This window comes from Panthera tigris, chromosome E1, assembly GCF_018350195.1.
Source record: "Panthera tigris isolate Pti1 chromosome E1, P.tigris_Pti1_mat1.1, whole genome shotgun sequence".
Lineage (NCBI taxonomy): Eukaryota > Metazoa > Chordata > Mammalia > Carnivora > Felidae > Panthera > Panthera tigris.
This window is the reverse complement of record NC_056673.1, coordinates 9,920,794-9,940,568: the sequence shown is the minus strand read 5'-3', so window position 1 is coordinate 9,940,568 and position 19,775 is coordinate 9,920,794. Positions and strand designations below refer to the sequence as shown.

The 19,775-nt window shown below is 44.7% G+C and overlaps 1 protein-coding gene across 15 annotated transcripts in view; it reads left to right on the top strand.

The window, feature by feature from the left end:
* The window catches only part of SPECC1 (sperm antigen with calponin homology and coiled-coil domains 1), a 270,257-nt gene that overhangs the window by 105,603 nt on the left and 144,879 nt on the right, over positions 1–19,775 (top strand). The window contains exon 1 of one of the 15 annotated variants that reach the window (XM_042966224.1): positions 13,790–13,964. The exons of the other annotated variants lie outside the window; for them this stretch is intronic. Coding sequence (XP_042822158.1) covers positions 13,925–13,964 — 40 coding nt within the window. The 5' untranslated portion in view covers positions 13,790–13,924. Of the gene's footprint in view, positions 1–13,789; positions 13,965–19,775 lie in introns of those variants that run through there. 15 annotated transcript variants of the gene reach the window in all.

Sequence of the window (19,775 nt, the reverse complement as noted above, 5' to 3'; positions counted from 1 at the left end):
ACTTAAAAAAAATTTTTTTTACAGACCAAATCCCAGTTTTACTGAAGTATGCTTTACATATCATAAAATTCGCTCATTTAAAATGTGCGGCCCAATGATTTTTAATAAATTTACTGAGTTACAACCATCCACCACAACCAAGTTTTACAACGTTTCTGTCACCCCAGAGAGATCTCTTGTGCCATCCCAGGCAATCCCTGATTCATTCTCAGCTCCAGGCAATCTGCTTTCTCTCCTCATAGATCCTTCCTTGATTTTTCTCGCCACCTGTCATCACTGGAATGATGATTTAGACCAGTATACCTGCCATCTGCCTGAGGAACTTTTCTACTGATGCCATCACTAAATTTTGTTACTCCCTCTTTGACTCTCTCGCCATGTTCAAGTTATTCTTGGTTTTCTTGGTGTGAATCTAGCCTCTGTTTAGCAAGTTGGCCTTTGGCTTATTAAGAAAGTTGAGGGTTTTTTTGTTTTTGTTTTTTAAGTTTATTTTTATTTATTTTGAGAGAGAGAGAGCAAGCAGGAGAGGGGCAGAGAGAGAAGGAGGCAGAATCCCAAGCAGGCTCTGCACTAACAGCCCCAATGCGGGGCTCGAACTCACGAGCCATAAGATCATGACCTGAGCCCAAATCAAGAGTCAGAGGCTTAACCGACTGAGCCACCCAGGCGCCCCAAGAAAGTCGAGGTTTGGGGGCACCTGGCTGGCTCAGTCCAAAGAGCATGCAAGTCTTGATCTTAAAGTCATGAGTTTGAGCCCTACTTTGGGTGTAGGGACTACTTAAAAGGATAAAGAAATAAACTTAAAAGAAGGTTGAGATTTTTCCCCTCCGTTAGAATATGGAAAGCTTGAATCGTGTGATGTATAAAACAGATCCTGGATATTATTTATTGAATAAAGCAGTCTAAGCTCCTCTAAGGCGTGGGCAATCTTATCTCCTGTTATATTCAGTATAGTGTGCATAACACCACTTACATTATTATTTTTCATCATGAATAGTCTTCGATAAGAAAAATGGCATTGTTTTTATTGAAATTATGAATGCTTGATAGCTTAAAGCACCATCTAGAAAAGTACAGAGAAAGTTAAAAAAGCATGATCCAGAATGCCAACTCTCGGAAGCCCCCAGGGCTAAGCTATGGTGATTCTCTTTCCAAACATCTCTCTCGTCACTGATACGGCTATTGAGGCAATTACTGATATAGTCACCAAGCCAGGGAGGCAGCTTTGGCTGCTGTAGAAACCCAAGCTAGACATGGGGGTCCTAGAGAGGAGGCCTGTAGCAGGGACATCCTGTGACCACGTGAGGCAGCACAGAGGTCATGGGCGCCACAGCAGCATTGAGGGGATGGCAGGCCTGGCCTGTGGAGCAGTTCCAGTGACCGCGACAGCAAGAGTGAGGACCACTGGCGATGGGCAGCCTCCTTGGGCAGCTGAGTGGAGGGTGGAGGCGTAGTCTGCCCCAGTTGGGTTTCCCAAGGGAGTTCTGAACAAGAGGGAACATAAAGAATACATGCTATACGTGCACTGAGTTCTTGCTTTGAGAACTTGGAAGCTGCCGCACTCTAGAAATAACTGGAGGGAACTGCACAGTGGGGATGAAGGTCAAGTTTATAGTGAGTGACTAGAGCCAGAACAATCCCATTCGATGCCGTTAACATGGCCCCATTTCTATTCCTAGACTTGTGCAGCCAAGGGAAACATTAGGTTATGCAAATATATAGGTAGGTCTTCAGCCTAGGCCTTTCTTTCACACATAATGTGAACTTCAGAATCTTGAAGGCCAATGATGACTTTTTTATTATTTATGCCAAGCTCTCCAGAGAAGGTGGTGGGTAGATAATAGAGCTCTCATAAGCTCAGAGGGTGGCCTGAACATGGTCACTCATGAGTCAGTGGCTGTGACAAGTACAGACAGTGGGAATTTTTGTGTATAGGGTTTTATGGTACAAATGATCATATCCCAGTCTTATTTCATTTAGATTGTAGCAGTGTTATTCATATTTAAGTTACACCCTGTTGAGGAGAAAAATGCATTTTCTATAATTCAAGGAGGATTTTCAAGATTTTCTTTCACAGTTACAATTACTTATTGCATGAAACTGTTTGCTTTTCTGAATCCTGAAATACTCACCTCTTTGAAGATTCGGTGCCCAGCTTCTACCGGAGGCAAAGAGATATAGACAAAAAAAAGAAAGAAAAGAAAAGAAAGAGAAGAAACAGTGCTTTGGAGACAAGAGGCCTGACTTGCATTCCAGCTCCTTACTCTTAATCTCTATGTTCTTGGGCAAGATAGCTTAATTTCTCTGAGTCAGAGTCCTTTACTTAGAAGAGGAGAAAGAGAATAGCTACCGGGTCAGATCATATCTGATTCAGCCGGACTTCCACGCTAAGGAAGTATACATTATGTTGTATAACAAAAGAAAAGGTAGGCGACTCAAAGGTTGTTTGAGGGGACAGTGATGTTATCAGGGATCCAGGTTCTTTCCATCTTCCTCGTCTGCCATCCTGAGCGTGTTGGCGTGGCCCTCTGGCTAGCTCCCCCGCCATCCAAGATGGCTGCTGCAGTTCTGGTGATCTTCAGCTGAGAGGACTACGTCAGCGGAGAAGAGACGTCTCTTCCAGTATGTCCCTTTAAGGGCAAGAGAACTTCCCCCACCAGCAGACCTCCCCTCATGATGTTGGCCAGACCTGGGTCACATAGCATTCCTAACCCAGGTGCTAGCAAGGAAAATGGGATCACCGTCGTTGGCTTTAGACTGTGTCATTAAGATCCTCTCCTGGGCTAAGAATAGTGTGACCTTCCATCAGCGTCCTGTCCAGAGTTCTTTAACAAGAAAGAAGTAGGAGATAGCTGATAGTGTTGATAGCCCAGTGACTGTTAAATTTGTGTTGTGGTGCTGCTTTGAGTTTGAGGTAATTGTTTGGGTCATGATTTTTTTTAAGGAATACATTAAAAAAAATTTTTTTTAATGTTTTATTTTAGTTTTGAGAAAGAGACAGAGCATGGGGGCGGGGAGGGGCAGAGATAGAGAGAGAGAAGGAGACCCAGAATCCGAAGCTGGCTCCTGGCCCTCAGCTGTCGGCCAACGTGAGGCTCAAATCCACAAACCGTGAGATCATGACCTGAGCCAAAGTTGGACATTTAACTGACCTAGTCACCCAGGCTCCCCTAAAGGAATATATATTTTAAAGCAGTTTTAGGTTTATAGAAAAATGAGTGGAAAGTACAGGAAGTTCCCATATACCCCTCACCATCACTCCCAGTATCCCCCATCATTAATAGCTTGCAATAGTGTGGTACATTTGTTACAGCTGGTGAACCGATGTAGATCCATTGTTATTAACTAGAGTCCAGAGTTTATATTAGGGCTCACTGTTTGTGTTGTATATTCCATGGGTTTAGACAAATGCATAATGATATGTATCCACTCCACCACGAGTGTATCATGCAGAGTAGTTTCATTGCCTCAAAAATACCCTGTGCTCCACGGAAGTCATCTGTCCTTCCTTCAAGACATCTGGCAACCACTGAGCTTTTTACTGTCTCTAAAGTCTTGCCTTTTCTAGAATGTCCTATATGTCGAATCCTATAGTATATAGCCTTTTCAGACTGGCCTCCTTAACTCACAAGGTGCATTTACGGCTCCTTCATGTCTTTTTGTAGTTCAACGGCTCATTTCTTTTTTAGCACCGAATAATATTCCATTGTCTGGATGCACCACATTTTGTTCATCCATTCATTCATTCAACATCTTGATTGCTCTCAAGTGTTGGCAATTACGAATAAAGCTGCTGGAAACATTTGTGGACAGGTCTTTGTGCGAACATAACTTTCCAGCTCATTTGGGTGACTGTCAAGGAGCATGATTAGCAGGTTGTGATAAGGATATGCTGAGTTTTGTAAGAAACTGTTGAACTGTATTCCCAGGTGCATTCCCAAGAGCGACGCCCAAGAACATTGGTGTCGCTCCATATCCTCACCAGCATTCGATATTGTCAGTGTTTTGGAATTTCACCATTCTGATAGGTGTGTGGTGGTATGAATCATGATTTTAAAAAATCCAAAGGGCACTTGTGTGGCTCAGTCAGTTAAGCTTCTGATTTTGGTTCAGGTCACGATCTCGCGGTTCGTGGGTTAAAGCCCTACCTGGAGCTCTGTGCTGACCGTGTGGAGCCTGCTTGGGATTCTCTCTCTTTCTCTCTCTCTGCCTCTCCCCTGTTCATTCTCACTCTCTCTCTCTCTCAAAAGAAGTAGACTGAAATATTTACCAATGAAACAGAATACCTGGGATTCGTTTCGAAATAACTGAGGCTAGAGAGAGAAATAGATGATGGTCGATGGAACAAGATTGACCACGAATTGCTAATTGTTGAAACTGGTTTGTTGGGTGAATAGAGGGCCATTGTAATATTTCTTTCTAATTTTGATTGTTTGAAGTTTTTATAACATTTAAATTACAGTTTGATATCATGTTATTAAAAAATGGTGGATGGACACTATGGTATTTAGTAAAAATATGAATTGTCATCTTGTACTACCTTCAGATTAAGCTAAGTTCTTAACAGTGTTATGGGGAAGAAATGAGTATATGTCAAGTATCTCTGCTGAATTAATAATTATTTAAAGAATCCTTCTAGAAACAGAAGAATCTTTTGGTAGCATAAGCAATTTTACCGAAAATAATTTTAAGAACACATGTGATTTCTTTCAAAGTGAATTTTGAAATTACTGAAGCAAAAAACAGTACATGCACATTAGGACAAAATTTAAAATATATGGACAGGCAAAAAAAGGACATAAAAGACATAAAAATCAGACCCACTCAAATAGAGCCACCTTTAATCAGAGGCTTGAGGTATAATTTTCCCAACCCTTTCCTGCTTATCTGGGTGTTTGTATCCAGATCTTTTTTGTTTATGTACCAAAAATTTATGAATTATATTTTTAATACGTATATCGTTCTGCTCTGTAACTTAATATGTCTGGCACATTGTTTTTTTTTGTTTTTTTGGGTTTTTTTTCAACGTTTTTTTATTTATTTTTGGGACAGAGAGAGACAGAGCATGAACGGGGGAGGGGCAGAGAGAGAGGGAGACACAGAATCGGAAACAGGCTCCAGGCTCCGAGCCATCAGCCCAGAGCCTGACGCGGGGCTCGAACTCACGGACCGCGAGATCGTGACCTGGCTGAAGTCGGACGCTTAACCGACTGCGCCACCCAGGCGCCCCTGGCACATTGTTTTAAAGACTGCACAGGATGCCATTGTGTGGCTGTTATCATCATTTATTTAACTAGGCCGCTTATGCTCAACCCAGAAGGTTATTTCCCCAGGTTTTTGCCATTGCCAACAGAAGGGAAGCAGTGGACGCTTGTTAAGAGCACAGATTCTGGAGTTAAATGGAAGGGGCACTGTGCAGAAAAAAGTGAACGGAGCAGGCCTGGGATGGCTGTCCTTAGAAAGGCTGCTTGCGAGGTTGGCGCTTGGCTGGCTTCTGGGAACTTGGATTTCAGGCTGGTTTCCAGCGTCCCAGCTGACAAGCCTGGTTCCCTGGGCCTAAACTGTCTGTGCAAACCCTGAGATTTATGCTGAGCATCTGCAGTCCTTCAGAAAGTCTGGAGTTTTGTCAGGTGCTAGGCAGAAGGTGCCTGTGTGACCAGCCCCCGATAAAAACCTGGGTCCGGAGTCTCTAGTGAACTGGCCTCTAATATGACATCCTGCTTGTGTTGTCGCAACTTGTTGCTGGAGGAATTAGGCATCCTCTATGACTCCCCTGTTCGGAAGCTTGCATCTGGTTTCCTTCGGCCTGTCCCGTGGGTCCTTTCCCTTTTTTGTATCCTCTCCCTGGAGCACAATCGTGGCCATGAGCCCAACTACATGCTGAGTCCTGCCAGTCCTCCTAGTGAATCTCCAGACCTGGGGACAGCCTGAGGTACCCCCGACACAGGTTTAAGTCCTAGCTCTGCCACCTTATGGCTAAGTAACCTTGGTCAAGGTATTTACCTTCTTGGTCATTTTCTTTCTTTCTTTTTCTTTCTTTCTTTCTTTCTTTCTTTCTTTCTTTCTTTCATTTAAAAAAATTTTTTTTAACGTTTATTTATTTTTGAGACAGAGAGAGACAGAGCGTGAACGGGGGAGGGGCAGAGAGAGAGGGAGACACAGAATCCGAAGCAGGCTCCAGGCTCTGAGCTGTCAGCACAGAGCCTGATACGGGGCTCGAACCCATGGAGTGTGAGATCACGACCTGAGCTGAAGTCAGACGCTCCACTGACTGAGCCACCCAGGCACCCCACCTTCTTGGTCATTTTGTAATCTTTCATTGGGGTAAAAAAAAATAGCTTTATCTTATTGGATTTTGGTAAGGAATTGAATAAGTTAAAATATGTAAAGTACTTAGAATAGTCCGTGGCGTGTGATTATTTCTCAGTAAACATGAAGAATCATTATCTTGGAAGCTAGATGTTTATGAGTATTTGCAATTATTTCTTTTGAACACATTCCTACAAGACAAATTGCTGGATTTAAGGATACACACTTTTTTTTTTTGTTTTTAACTTTTTGTGTGCTCTGATCATAAAAGTAACATATGTTTATCATTAAGACATTAGAGATACTTGCTATGGAGAAAGAAAGTCTTCCATAACTCTCTTTTTTCAGATGTAGTTATTGGTAGTAATTGGTTATATACATGTCCAAATTTATTTCTATATGCACTAATATGGACAATATCATATAATATTTTTTAATAAAAATGGACCCATGCACATATTATGCTTGCCTAAACATCAGGGAATCTTTTTTTTTTTTAATTTTTTAATGTTTATTCATTTTTGAGAGGACAGAGCATGAGCTGGGGAGGGGCAGAGAGAGAGGGAGACAGAATCCAAAGCAGGCTCCAGGCTCTGAGCTGTCAGCCCAGAGCCCAACGCAGGGCTTGAACTCACTGACCGTGAGATCATGACCTGAGCCGAATTCCCAATCGACTGAGCCACCCAGGTGCCCCCATCAGGGGATCTTTATATTCAATTACTATTTCTTTCTTTTTAAAAAATTTTTTTAAATGTTTATTTATTTTTGAGAGAGAGAGGGAGAGAGAGAGAGAGAGCGTGAGTAGAGGAGGGTCAGAGAGAGGGAGACACAGAATCTGAAACAGGATCCAGGCTCCAAGCTGTCAGCACAGAGCCTGATGTGGGGCTCAAACTCACAGACCATGAGATCATGACCTGAGCCGAAGTCGGATGCTTAACTGACTGAGTCACCGAGGCACCCCTCAATGACTATTTCTAAAACCCTTTTTTGGTCTCCCTTCAATAAACATTTCAAATATAGATGAAATAGAAAATACAGAATTTGGGGGCACCTGACTGGCTCAGTCAGTAGAGCATGCAAGTTTTGATCTTGGGGTCATGAGTTCAAGTCCCATGTTGGGCATGGAGCCTACAAAAAGAAAGAAAGAAAGAAAGAAAGAAAGAAAGAAAGAAAGAAAGAAAGAAAGAAAGAAAATACAGTATTTATCACTGAGTCACACTTTTACATTTGAAATCACACACTGTGTAAAATATAGTAATTTAGAGTTGCACTGTTGCTCTATTTTTTTTTTTTTTTTGCTCTATGTTTTTAAAAATTTTTTTTTAACGTTTATTTATTTTTGAGACAGAGAGAGACAGAGCATGAACAGGGGAGGAGCAGAGAGAGAGGGAGACACAGAATCCGAAACAGGCTCCAGGCTCTGAGCTGTCAGCACAGAGCCCGACGCGGGGCTCGAATTCACGGACCGTGAGATCATGACCTGAGCCGAAGTCGGACGCTCAACCGACCGAGCCACCCAGGCGCCCCTGCTCTATTTTTAAACAAGCATCACAGGCATCTCTGACCTCAGCATCATCCATCATCACTAGAGTAATTTTTGAGGTTATTTAATACTGGCTTAGGAGCACATTGGCTCTACCTTCACCCGTTGCTTGAGATAAGCATTCTTAGAGTCCACTGGAAGTTTTATCCTATTCACATCACATTCTGGCATTTTATTTGTCCCACGTGTGTGTGATCACCACAACCTGCCCTTTCACCATGCTGCTTTAAACAAATTTTTTTTTAATGTTTTTTTAATTTTTTTTTTAACGTTTATTTATTTTTGAGACAGAGAGAGACAGAGCATGAACAGGGGAGGGTCAGAGAGAGAGGGAGACACAGAATCCGAAACAGGCTCCGGGCTCTGAGTTGTCAGCACAGAGCCCGACGCGGGGCTTGAACTCACAGACCGTGAGATCATGACCTGAGCCGAAGTCGGACGCTTAACCGACTGAGCCACCCAGGCGCCCCTAAAAAAAAGTTTTTTTAACGTTTATTCATTTTTGAGAGACAGAGAGAGTCAGAGAATGAGAGGGGGAGGAGTAAAGAGAGAGGGAGACACAGAATCCCAAGCAGGCTCCAAGCTGTCAGCACAGAGCCCGATGCGGGGCTGGAACCATGAACCGCGAGATCATGACCTAAGCCGAAGTCAGAGGCCCAACAAATTGAGCCACCCAGGCATCCCTCGCTGCTTTTAAAGTTATCTTTAAAAGTATCGTTTACAGTGATGTCTAATATATAAAATTATGAGATTGTGCCCTCAGGAATAATTACCGTGAGTGCGTTCAGTTTCTCTACCTCCTTTAAACAAAATTTTTAAATGTTTATTCATTTTTGGGGGGGGAGGGAGAGGCAGAGAGAGAGAGGGAGTCACAGAATCTAAAGCAGGTTCCAGGCTCTGAACCGTTAGCACAGAGCCCAACGCAGGGCTTGAACTCACGAAGCGAGAGATCATGACCTGAGCTCAAGTTGGAGGCTAAACGGACTGAGTCACCCAGGCGTCCTTCCTCTTAAGATAGTTTTATCGGGCAACCTCTATCTATCAGCATCTCAAACTCATTGGTCAAAGTTGTTTGAGGATGTGTCTTCTTTACACAGCACTCAACACTGATTGGATCTTGGTGTTTAAAAATACATAGATTTTGGAGACATTTGGCGAAATTTTTGATATAGGCTATATACTATATATTTTGAAAATATTATTTTTCTTAGATGTGATAATGCTATTGGAGGAGAATGACTTAGCAGATCATACTGGAAGTATTTAGGGGTGAAGTGTCATTATACCTACCATGTACTTTCAAATGATACAATGAAAAGACAAATGGAAGGGGGCAGAGATAAGAAGCAAATGCAGTCGAATGTCCACAATTGGTAATTGTAGGTGATAAATATATAAGGGTGTAGTGTTCTCTTCACACCTTTCTATGACTTTGAAAATGTTCAAAATGAAAAGTGGGACAATAAAAAAGGCTTCCTTACCCTTCAATATTATAAAAATATTTATCCACATTTACTTCTGGGACTTTCATATTTTCATATTTTACAGGTAAATTTATATTGAATTGGACTCTATTTTTGGCACAAAGGGTGAGATGTGGGTCTCACTTAACTTGAAGTGCTACGTTATGTTAAATTCTTCTAAATCATTTTTTTGTCGGGGGCATTCTGTGATAACTATACAGTTTTTCTTATGTAATTTTATGGCATGTTTTTAATTCTAATAAGGTAAACCTCTCCTCTTTATTCTTCCTCTTGTAAATTTTCTTTCTTTCTTCGTTTTTTAAGATTTTATTTTCAAGTAATCTCCATACCTAACATGAGGCTTGAACTCACAACCCTGAGATCAAGAGTTGTGTGCTCTACCAACTGAGCTGAGTAGGAGCCCTCTCCTTATAAATTTTCTTAGATTGCCCAATGCACTTATTGTTCCAGGTGAACTTTGGAATAAACACATTAAGTTCATGATTAATTTGCATTTTGTTAAGATCATAGGTTAATTTGGGCACACTTGACTTTTATGTAATTTAGTCTTCTCATTTCAGTTACATGGGATTTCTCTGGATAGCCAAGAATCCTTCAGAAGTTCAAGTAACCAACACAGAGCGATTATGTTTGTTTGAGAAGTTAGCATTTTAACTGAATTACAGAGTAAATAAATATATGATTTATTTCGCCTACTATACATTAGATACTAGGAATGCAAAAATTATTAAGACAGCATCACTGCCACTCAAAGAGTTTATAATTGTATAAAGGTGAATGGGGGGCGCCTGGGTGGCTCAGTCGGTTAAGCGGCCGACTTCGGCTCGGGTCAGGATCTCAAGGTCCGTGAGTTCGAGCCCTGCATTGGGCTCTGTGCTGACAGCTCAGAGCCTGGAGCCTGCTTCAGATTCTGTGTCTCCCTCTCTCTCTCTGACCCTCCCCCGTTCATGCTCTGTCTCTCTCTGTCTCAAAAATAAATAAACGTTAAAAAAAATTTTTTTTTAAAAAGGCGAATGGTTGAAATAAGGTGGTTTTTGGGAAAAGACAAGCATTTACGAGGTGTAGAAGTTTCATGAGGGAGAGAGTATTTAACTCTGGCGGAGATGGGCAGGCTCACCGGAAGAGGTGATTTTAGCCTGAGCAAAAATTTAAAAGCTGAATAGGCACTTGCCAGGCAGCCAGCTTATAGAAGAGTATCAGATCAGAGGGAATATAGTAGACATCAAAGCACAGAGACCTGAAATAACAGGGAGTGTTCAAGGCACCACAACGGGCATCTCGTTGCCGGAATATGAAGTAAAAGGAGGTACTTTTGAAAGATGAGGCTAAGATAACGAGGTTGGAGGTGGGGTGCAAGGTTATGAAGGGTCTTCGTATACTGTGCTGAAGAACTGGGGCCTTTATGTTAAAGGTAGAGGGGTGCTGTGGGGCGCTTTTAAACAGAGGCGTGCTGGGGCACCTGGGTGACTTAGTCGGTTAAGCATCGGAATTGGTTTCGGCTCAGGTCACGATCTCACGGTATGAGAGATCGAGCCCCGCATCAGGCTCTGCACTGATGGTACGGGGCCTGCTTGGGATCCTCTCTCTCTCTTTCCCTCTCTCTGCCCCTCCCCCGCCCATGCGCTCTCTAAATAGATACATAAGTAAATGAATCAATAAATTAAAAAAAAAAAAAAACTCAGAGGTGTGCTGTGGTCAGATTTGCATTTCTGGTAGGTTTGTGACGAAGGAACTTGAGCAGTAGCAGCCCTAGAAGTGAGCGGGAAGCTAATGCGAGTTCATCCTCGTATGATGTCAAAGGCCTGGATTCGACCAATGCCAGCAAAGACAAGAGAGAGGCAAGATTTGAAAACCGTTAAGGAGAGAAAATACATGCAGGAGCTGACTAGATATTTTAGACTTTAAAAGAGAGCCATAGGAGTCCAGAAGGTATGTTGGGTTGGTGTCTCATTTAGTTGTCATAAAAAGGCACGGGTTAAGTCCTTACCATTTTATGGGGTTAATAAAATGACTCATCGGTTTTCAAAACTCTCTGGATAAGGATGTAACTGTTCTGTAAATTGAAGTTATGTCACTGTTCCAGTGTTCACAATTGCAGCCTTTGTCTGTCATTTCATAAATATTTTGGGAAGTCAACCACGTTTTCTGGGATTATTCTTCAGCTTTAACAAAGTGGGGTGGCGGAGACTGAACTTGATTTCGTATCCATTTCTGCTCGAAAATCATGCTACGCGATTTATTTTTCCTCAATACTTTTGTTTCCGTGTGCTCAGTGTTGTACTAGGTTGTGTAGGTTACAGAAATAGAACTATGGCACCTGTCTTTGACAAACAGTTTTGTTGGAGAAATCAACTCATGGCAGTACTCTTAAAAGGAAGTAAGGTGTAAGAGCTGATTGGTTTATGGTACGGGCTGTAAAGTCATTCATGTATTACCTGTTTTTATGAAGTCCAGTGGGGAGAAAATAAGCCAGTAGACAAGAAAATATATAGTATACTGAATGGTGATGTATGTCACGGAGGCTAACAAAGCAGGGAACCGTGTGCACTGAGGGTCTGGCTTACTATTTAATGTGACAAGAGAAGCCCCTCTTAATAGAATGACATTTGACCAGAGACTTAGGGAGTGAGAGAGAGTGGACCATGTGGTCTATAATAATGTAGGAATGTGGGGGAAGAGGAATCTGGGCAGAGGGAGAAACAAGTGCAAAGGCCCTGGGGTGGGAGTATGATTGGCTTAGTTGAGCAACAGTGAGGAGGAGCTTGCTGTAGTAAAAGCAGTGTGAGAGGGGGAAGGTGAGTCCACGAATGGAAGGAGGGGAAAATTATTCGGTGGAGGTCAGGGTAAGCGTGTTGACTTTTCCTCCAAGTGAGACAGAAACCTATGGGATCACTGTAAGTGGAGGTGGGATATGATTAGACTGAACTAAGTTTTGGGAGCACCATGCTAGACTATAAAGAGGCTGGGGGCAGAAGATGGGAGCCTGGGTAGGAAGCAGTTGGAATCATCCTGGTAGGATGGGCAATGGCTTGGACCAGATGGTAGCAGTGAAAGTGGTGAGAAGTGCTGAGACGTGGTGGCATTTATGACATGTATTCTGACATATTCCATTTATGGAGGTGGAGAAGACTATATGAGACATCTATGAAAGAAAATCAAGAATTTGGGTTTTTTCCAGTTAAACTGGAGATGCTTCTTAAGACACCTAAGTGGAGGTGTCAAGAAGGTAGTTGGTGAAATGAGTCTGGAATACAGAAGAGAGTGCCAGGCTGAAGATATATGGGTGGTATTTTAAAGCCACAAGTTTGGGGGGGTCACCTGGATGACTGCGTCCATTAAGCATTAGACTCTGGACTTTGGGTTAGGTCACTATCTGGAGGTTGGTGAAATCAAGCCCCACCTTGGGCTCTGCACTGATGGGGTGGAGCCTGCTTGGGATTCTTTCTCTCCCTCTCTCTATGCCCCCCCCCCCTCAAAATAAAATAAACAAACATTAAAAAATAAATAAAAGCCACAAGGTGGTGACACTGGCCAAGTTAGAGTGGATAGGGACGACGAGCCTCCAGGTGCTAGAGATCAAGGAGATGGGGAGAAGCCAACAAAGGGGATTGGGAGGAGGAGCAGAGAGGTGGGCAGAAAACCAGGAGGGTGTGGGGTCCTGGTGTCTGAACTCCTCCTCCTGTTTTGAGGGGTCAGGAGTGATCAGTGGTGACCTAACATGTTGATAAGTAAGATAAGAACTGGGATTGGGCCATAGCGGTCAAGTAATGCAGGAAACAACCAGTCATTCCATTCATCTTTTTATAAGTCCTGAATATGTTTCACAGCAAGATTTAGTTATTTCTACGTTTTTTTCACTGTCAGATTAACTATGAAAGTTGTCCAGGGTAATTTCCAGAAGTTGGTCATTTCTGATAGCAGCAGAAAAGGTTACCACTAAGGATTAGTATGCATTTTTATTATCTGCGGTAGTATTTCCCATCTTGAATAGCGGGCGAGTGCTTGTTAAAGGGTTATTTTTCTTCACGCCCTCCGCAAGAGTTGCTTGTGCGTCCATTCTTTCGTTTACCCAGGAAATCACTAAGCGCCTGTACTGTGCCAACCCTAGGTTGTGCCTGTCCCGACATGCGATCGAATTTCTCACGCGCAGGATTTTGCCTTCCTTGCGGCACTTGGCTTCAGCCTCCCCGCAGTGGGGTTTTTCCAGCCTACCTTGTCCAGCTGCAGTTCTCAGCGTCGGCCCCTAGGGGCCCGAATCGGTCTGCCCGTGCGGCCCTCCCCCGCCTGGGAGGGACCGTTTGGTTGCTCTAGAGCGATATGCAGACGAGACGGGCGGGCACTATGCAGATGAGGTGGGCGGGCCTCGCCGGGCGGGCACTATGCAGATGAGGTGGGCGGGGCCCGCCCGCGCGGGCAAGGAGCGGCTCCGCCGGCGGCCGCCGGGAACTGGAAGGCGCCCGGCCCTTTCTTTGACTGGAGCGGACCCGCCGGACGCAGCTGCCTCGCCCGCCGGAGCCGGCGCGAGCTGCAGCACGGCGGACACCGTGTCCGAGGCCGGCCAGCCGGCCGCTGCCCGAGTCGGCCGAGCATGGGCAACCACTCGGGTCGGCCCGAGGATCCCGAACCAGGTCTGTGCTGTTGGCGGGGGTCGCGCCGCGCCCCCTCCCCGGCCCGGCGCCCTTCCCCCACCCGCCTTTCGGGCCAGCGGCCGCCGCGCTGCCCGCGGGCGCTCAAGGGGCGAGTGGAAAGGTGAAGTTCCCGGGATGTGATTCTTGCCTTTGGAATGCGCTAGTGGGGTTGTGAAATTACCTGTGCCTGTTCCGCGACAAGGAAATGCCACTCACCATAAACACGTACCTGGAAGCTCTGGGTCTGCCCGGACGCGGCGAGTGGGGCGGGAGGGAGCCGGTCTCCGTGGCCCGGCGCACGCAGGCCAGGCCGGTGGAGAGAGGGGTCGGGGCGGGGGTGGGGGGTGGGGGGTGGGATGGGGGAGGGTTCTGCCCGGATTTCGTAGTGGAGTCTGACTTGCCCCTCCTGTCTGCCGCCCAGCCAGGGTCTCGAATACGGTGGGTGGAGGCAGTTCCTGCAGACTTTCTGGGCATTTGCAACGAAAAGTGTGACTTGGCAGTGTTTTCTGGTTCATTGTCCATTTTGCGGTGCATCATTTGCGTATCACACACTTTCTGGAGTCCCGTGGAAGGTGGCAGCCCGTCAGCAGATCTGTTACTCATACTCAGACCAAGGGCTTGATTGTGACTGTTTCTTACCCAAAATAGTCTGTGCTTATTCTGGGATACCAGAAACTTCAGCGGCTTATCAAATTTTTATTTCCTCAGAAATTAAGCGAGCCTGGTTGGAGAGTCAGCTGGGCTGTAGTTGTCATCTTCTGGTTCATCATCCTGGCCTCCGGCACAGATTTAGATGCTGCAACCACGGGGTTGCATTTAAAAACAAAGCCAGAACATTTCCATACTGTCACATGAAGGAAGTGGAATTTAATTTAGCCTCAAAAATTACATCTTGCCTGATTGGGGAGAGATGGTCCACTTAATGCTGGATCCTGGAATGGCAGGCGGGGGGGGGGGGTATGTGTTCCCAAGACAGAGTCAGAACTCTTAAAAATGTTCTCAAGGGTGTAATTTTTTAATTGGGATTTGAATGAGGAAATTGAGGCTTTGAGAGGTGCAGTGACTTGTGTTAAGTGACAGCCCTGGGATCGGGAGCAGGGCTGTAATTAAACCCTCGATCTTCGTAGCCTCGGTCCATTCATCACTCTTCGCTTACCGCCCCGTGCCTTAGCTGTCTGTCTTGACAGGGAGGCCAAGGGGACTCAGGCCGTATCCTTGGGACTGGGCCCGGGAGGGGTGCCTCTAGGTGGGGTGCCTCCTCGGCAGTTGTGGTTCACTGGACTGGTACAACAACCAGGGTGGAAAACTTTGCCACATGGGAATAGTGTGTAGAAAAACATCAGAGATGGGGTTACTGTGTAGATTACATAGGGGCAACTCTCTAAAGTTCACGGCCTGTATCCAAACTTCTTTGGGCAGAATAACCAATATTTGCAAAATAATGCCTTTGTCGTAAACAGCCCTGTGATAAACTGTTAGGTCAAGGATACGTAACACTTTAAAAACACCTCTCCCTGGTACACAGCTGCCCAGGTATTGTAAAAACTCATTTCCTTTGTGTCAAACTGCAAAGAGACACCTCCCCCCCCCCCCCCCGCCCCGCCCTGCCACCCCACCTCACCCCACCTTGTTAGAGTTCTTTAGGTTCCAGGGCGCCTGGCTGGCTCAGTTGATGAAGCATGTGACTCTTGACCTTAGAGTCGTGAGTTGGAGCCTCACGTTGGGTGTGGAGATTACTTAAAAATAAAATCAGGATGCCTGGGTAGCTCAGTCAGTTAAGCGTCAGACTTCAGCTCAGGTCATGATCTCACGGTCTGTGGGTTCGATCCCTGCATCAGGCTCTGTGCTGACGGTGTGGAGCGTGGAGCCTGCTTCGGATTCTGTGTCCCTCTCTGTCTGCCTTCCGCTACTCGCACTCTATCTCTCTCAAAAATAAATAAACATCAAAAATAAATATAATAATAAAAAAATAAAACCTTAGGGGTGCCTGGGTGGCTCAGTTGATTAAGCGTCTGACTCTTGACTTTGGCTCAGGTCATGATCTCATGGTTTGTGAGTTTGAGTCCTACATGGGGCTCTGTGCTGGCAGTGTGGAGCCTGCTTGGGATTCTGTCTCCCTCTCTCTGCCCCTCCCCTGCTTGCTCTCAATCTCTCTCTCAAAATAAATAAAAATAGACTTTAAAAAACCTTAAAAGAAAGAGTTATTTGGGTTCCAATTTCTAAGTGGCTTTGCTTTGTAAAGCATTCTAATAGACAGGAGATGAAAAGAATGCTTTTATGCCAGTGACTTATTTTATTGCATTTTTCAAGAATGACTATAATTTCAGAACGGGAACTCAATCTGATTTGCTGCAAGTAAAGATCACCAATTAGGAAATCTTAGGGACTAGGGTGACCTGAAAGTATGAATATAATTTTAGTTGGTCTCTTTTCTTAATCCCCTTTTTTAAAGTTTATTTATTTCTCTTTGAGAGAGAGAGAGAGAGAGAGAAAGAGAAAGAGAAAGAATGTACACATGCACTTGAGTGGGGGAAGGGCAAAGAGACAGGGAGAGAGAGAATCCCAAGTAGGCTCTGCACTGTTAGCGCAGGGCCCCAGGCGGGGCTCGACCTCATGAACCATGAGATCATGACCTGAGCCAAAATCAAGAGTCAGATGCTCAACTAACTGAGCGACCCAGGCGCCCCAATTTTAACTGGTCTCTTAATACAATGATGAAATGCTGTAGAATGCATCAAAAAACTTTTGAAATCAAAGTTTTGTCAAAGATTAATCTGTCTTCATACTGCTTTACCCTGAGGGCAAGGGGCCTCCCAGTGTCAGTTGTGGTATATTGGACTAGAACCAGAACAAGTGTTTCAGTGGGTCGTCACAACAAGGGGCCCAGAGATGAGTGGTAGAGGTAAGGGGTAGGGGGGAACAGGAAGGCTGGACAAGAGAAGAGCAACACCCAAGTGTGATTTTTACATAGTTGTTGTATTGTGTCACTTTTGTCCTTTGAGATGCAGACTTTTTTTTTTTTTTTTTTTTTGAGATGCAGACTTTTAAAAAGGGGGTGGCAGGGGGGTGGTGGGATGGTGGGCGCCTGGCTGGCTCAGTCCATGGAGTACGAGGCTCTTGATCTTGGGATCGTGAGTTCAAGCCCCACGTTGGGTATAGAGATTACTTTAAAAAATATCGTAAATAGAATTAGGAATGAAAGAAGTTTATGAGAGACCTGACAAACACGAAAGGCGTGGGAAGCCAGAACTGGGCTGGGAGAGTTTTAGGCCATGATGCAGATCCAGTGCGTATGAAAGGAAAGGAGGGGGTGGCAGGTTTGGGCAGGGAGAGCCTCAGATAGCTCTGCAGCTGTGGCGAGGCCCTGGCCAACTGATTGAGGGAGCCCGATTGGGCAGAAACGGCCAATCCCTAGTGTTCTTGCTGTGGTCAGTCACTGCTGGAGGCTGCCTGGGAAGGAGGCACCTCCAGCTCAAAAGCCAGGTTGAATCCTGGGACCCTGGTGGCACTAACAGCTGGAGGTGTCACCTAACTGCAGTTCCTGTAGCTGAACGCCAAGTTCTTTCTTGACTAGAGATCCAGGTGGCGCATCTCATGGCTGCCTTCCACAGGAACCTCAGTTGCTTGAGCAGGGAGGCTCTATTTAAAGAGTAAATGAGGTAAAATTTCCATCTTAGATCCCCATCTTAGTCCCTAGGCTTGAAAGGGCTGGAATGAACCCCCATGTCTTCTCTCTTCCAGTTGGAAGCACCTTGTCCTCTCCGGGGCACGCCTTTTCTAGCCCTGGAATTGGCCATGGTAGCAGCAGGATTCCTCTTTTGTGGTGTCTGTGATCCTTTGAGTTGGGTCATTGTGGCTTCATTGTGGTATTGTATTACAGGATGGGCAGGAGAAATGCATCAAGTGAAAGACATGAACATATCCATGAATGAGGGCAGCTAGAATGAGAACCTGTTGATTACTCTTACTTCCTAGAAGTTCCCTAGAACTAGAAGTTCTAGATGTCAACAGTCTTTCAGTTTCCAACCAGCTTGTCAGACCTGCATTGTAGACGGGGCTACTGGGTATAGTTGTGTTGGTTGTGCACTGTTCAAAGGCATCTGGATATAAAGGGATGAGAGGGCCCAGGTGGGGTTGTATCAGTCCAGAGATAGGGGTGCCATTTTGCAGTTTTGCCTTGTTATATTCACACAAAGGTGCCTGATAATGCTAAAGAAGGCCTTAGTCAAAGGTGAGTTTAGTAGGCTTTCCCCGGTTTCACTGCTAGCTGATTTTTGCTTGCTGTTTACCTTAAATTTGCATGTATGTACTTATTTTTTATCTTATTTTTTTAGTTTATTTAATTTTTTTAGTAATCTCGACACCGAATTTGGGGCTCAAACTCACAGCCCTGAGATCAAGAGTCGCATGCTCTTCTGACTGAGCCAGCCAGGTGCCCCTGCATTTGTGTGTTTAAATAAATGCAAATGATGTGAAACGAAAGCGAAACTTCTACTTCTACCCGCTTAGGTCCTACTTTATATTAGTTATAGTGAATGCTAACTGGTTAAAGACAAATCCCAAAATAGCCACTTAAGACTCTAAAAGTTGATTTCTCCCTTACATCACAGTCTGGTGTGAGTCGGGGGCAGTCTGGGCAGTTAGACATTTGTTAGAGACTCAAGCCTGTGAACGTTCATCCTTAACGCCTGGCTGCTGGGTTGCACTGGATGTACCAGCATTCAGGGGAAGATTCATGGAGGATACTGGAGGAGATCCTACGGGCCGGGCCTGGAAGTGATGCACATCATTTCCACCCAGGCTCTACTGGCCAGTTTCAGTCACACGGCCCCACCTGGATGCTGAGGGACTGGAAAACATCTTTGTGGCTGCCAGGCAGAGGACAGCAGCAATATTGGTGAATACTGGCGATCTCTTTCCAGACATGGTATCCACTCCCGACCGCATTTGTGTCAGTATTAAGAAAACTTTAATCAGAAAAATGAAAGACCTGTAAGCACCCATATATCCACCGTCTAGATCTGCAGTTAACATTTTGCTACATTTGCTTTATATATATATCCATCTGTTCATCCTTCCATCCGTCATCCTATCTTATTTTGGGGGGCATTTCAAAGAAATGATGGTTACCTCCATCATTCTACATAGTATGCTATGCCTCTTATGCCTGTATTATTTCTTGACTTAGTAGCTTTCAAGACTGTATACTAACCTTTACTGTGAAACTTCAGGAATTAGTGCATTTTTACTAGTATATGCCTCTACTCTCCCCCCCCACCCCCATTTCTGCAAGTCATACATAAATTTTCTGATGTTCTTGTCAGTATGGTAAAATGCCAATGGGGGAATATAGTTGTGGGTATATAGTCTTTTACTGTATTTCACTTTAGAATTCTAGGGAAATTGGGGCACCTGGGTGGCTCAGTCGGTTAAACATCCAACTCTTGATTTCAGCTTAGGTCATGGTCGCATCAGCCTCTGCACTGACAGTACGGAACCTGCTTGGGATTCTCTCTCTCCCTTTCTCTCTGCCCCTCTTCTGTTTGCCCTCTCTCTCTCGAAAAATAAATAAACTAAAAAAAAAAAAATTAGAATTCTAAGGAATTCTATTGTTTACCATCTTCCTTCCTTCCTTCCTTCCTTCCTTCCTTCCTTCCTTCCTTCCTTCCTTCCACCTGCATTTCTTCACTGACCAACTTTAAACAGTGTCCTTGGCTAGGTAAATGAGGATATAACATCTTCAAATTTCAACTGTCTTTTCCATTTTATCCTCCACACCCTGTCCTGGTCTGCCTCTCAACCTTTCATGTG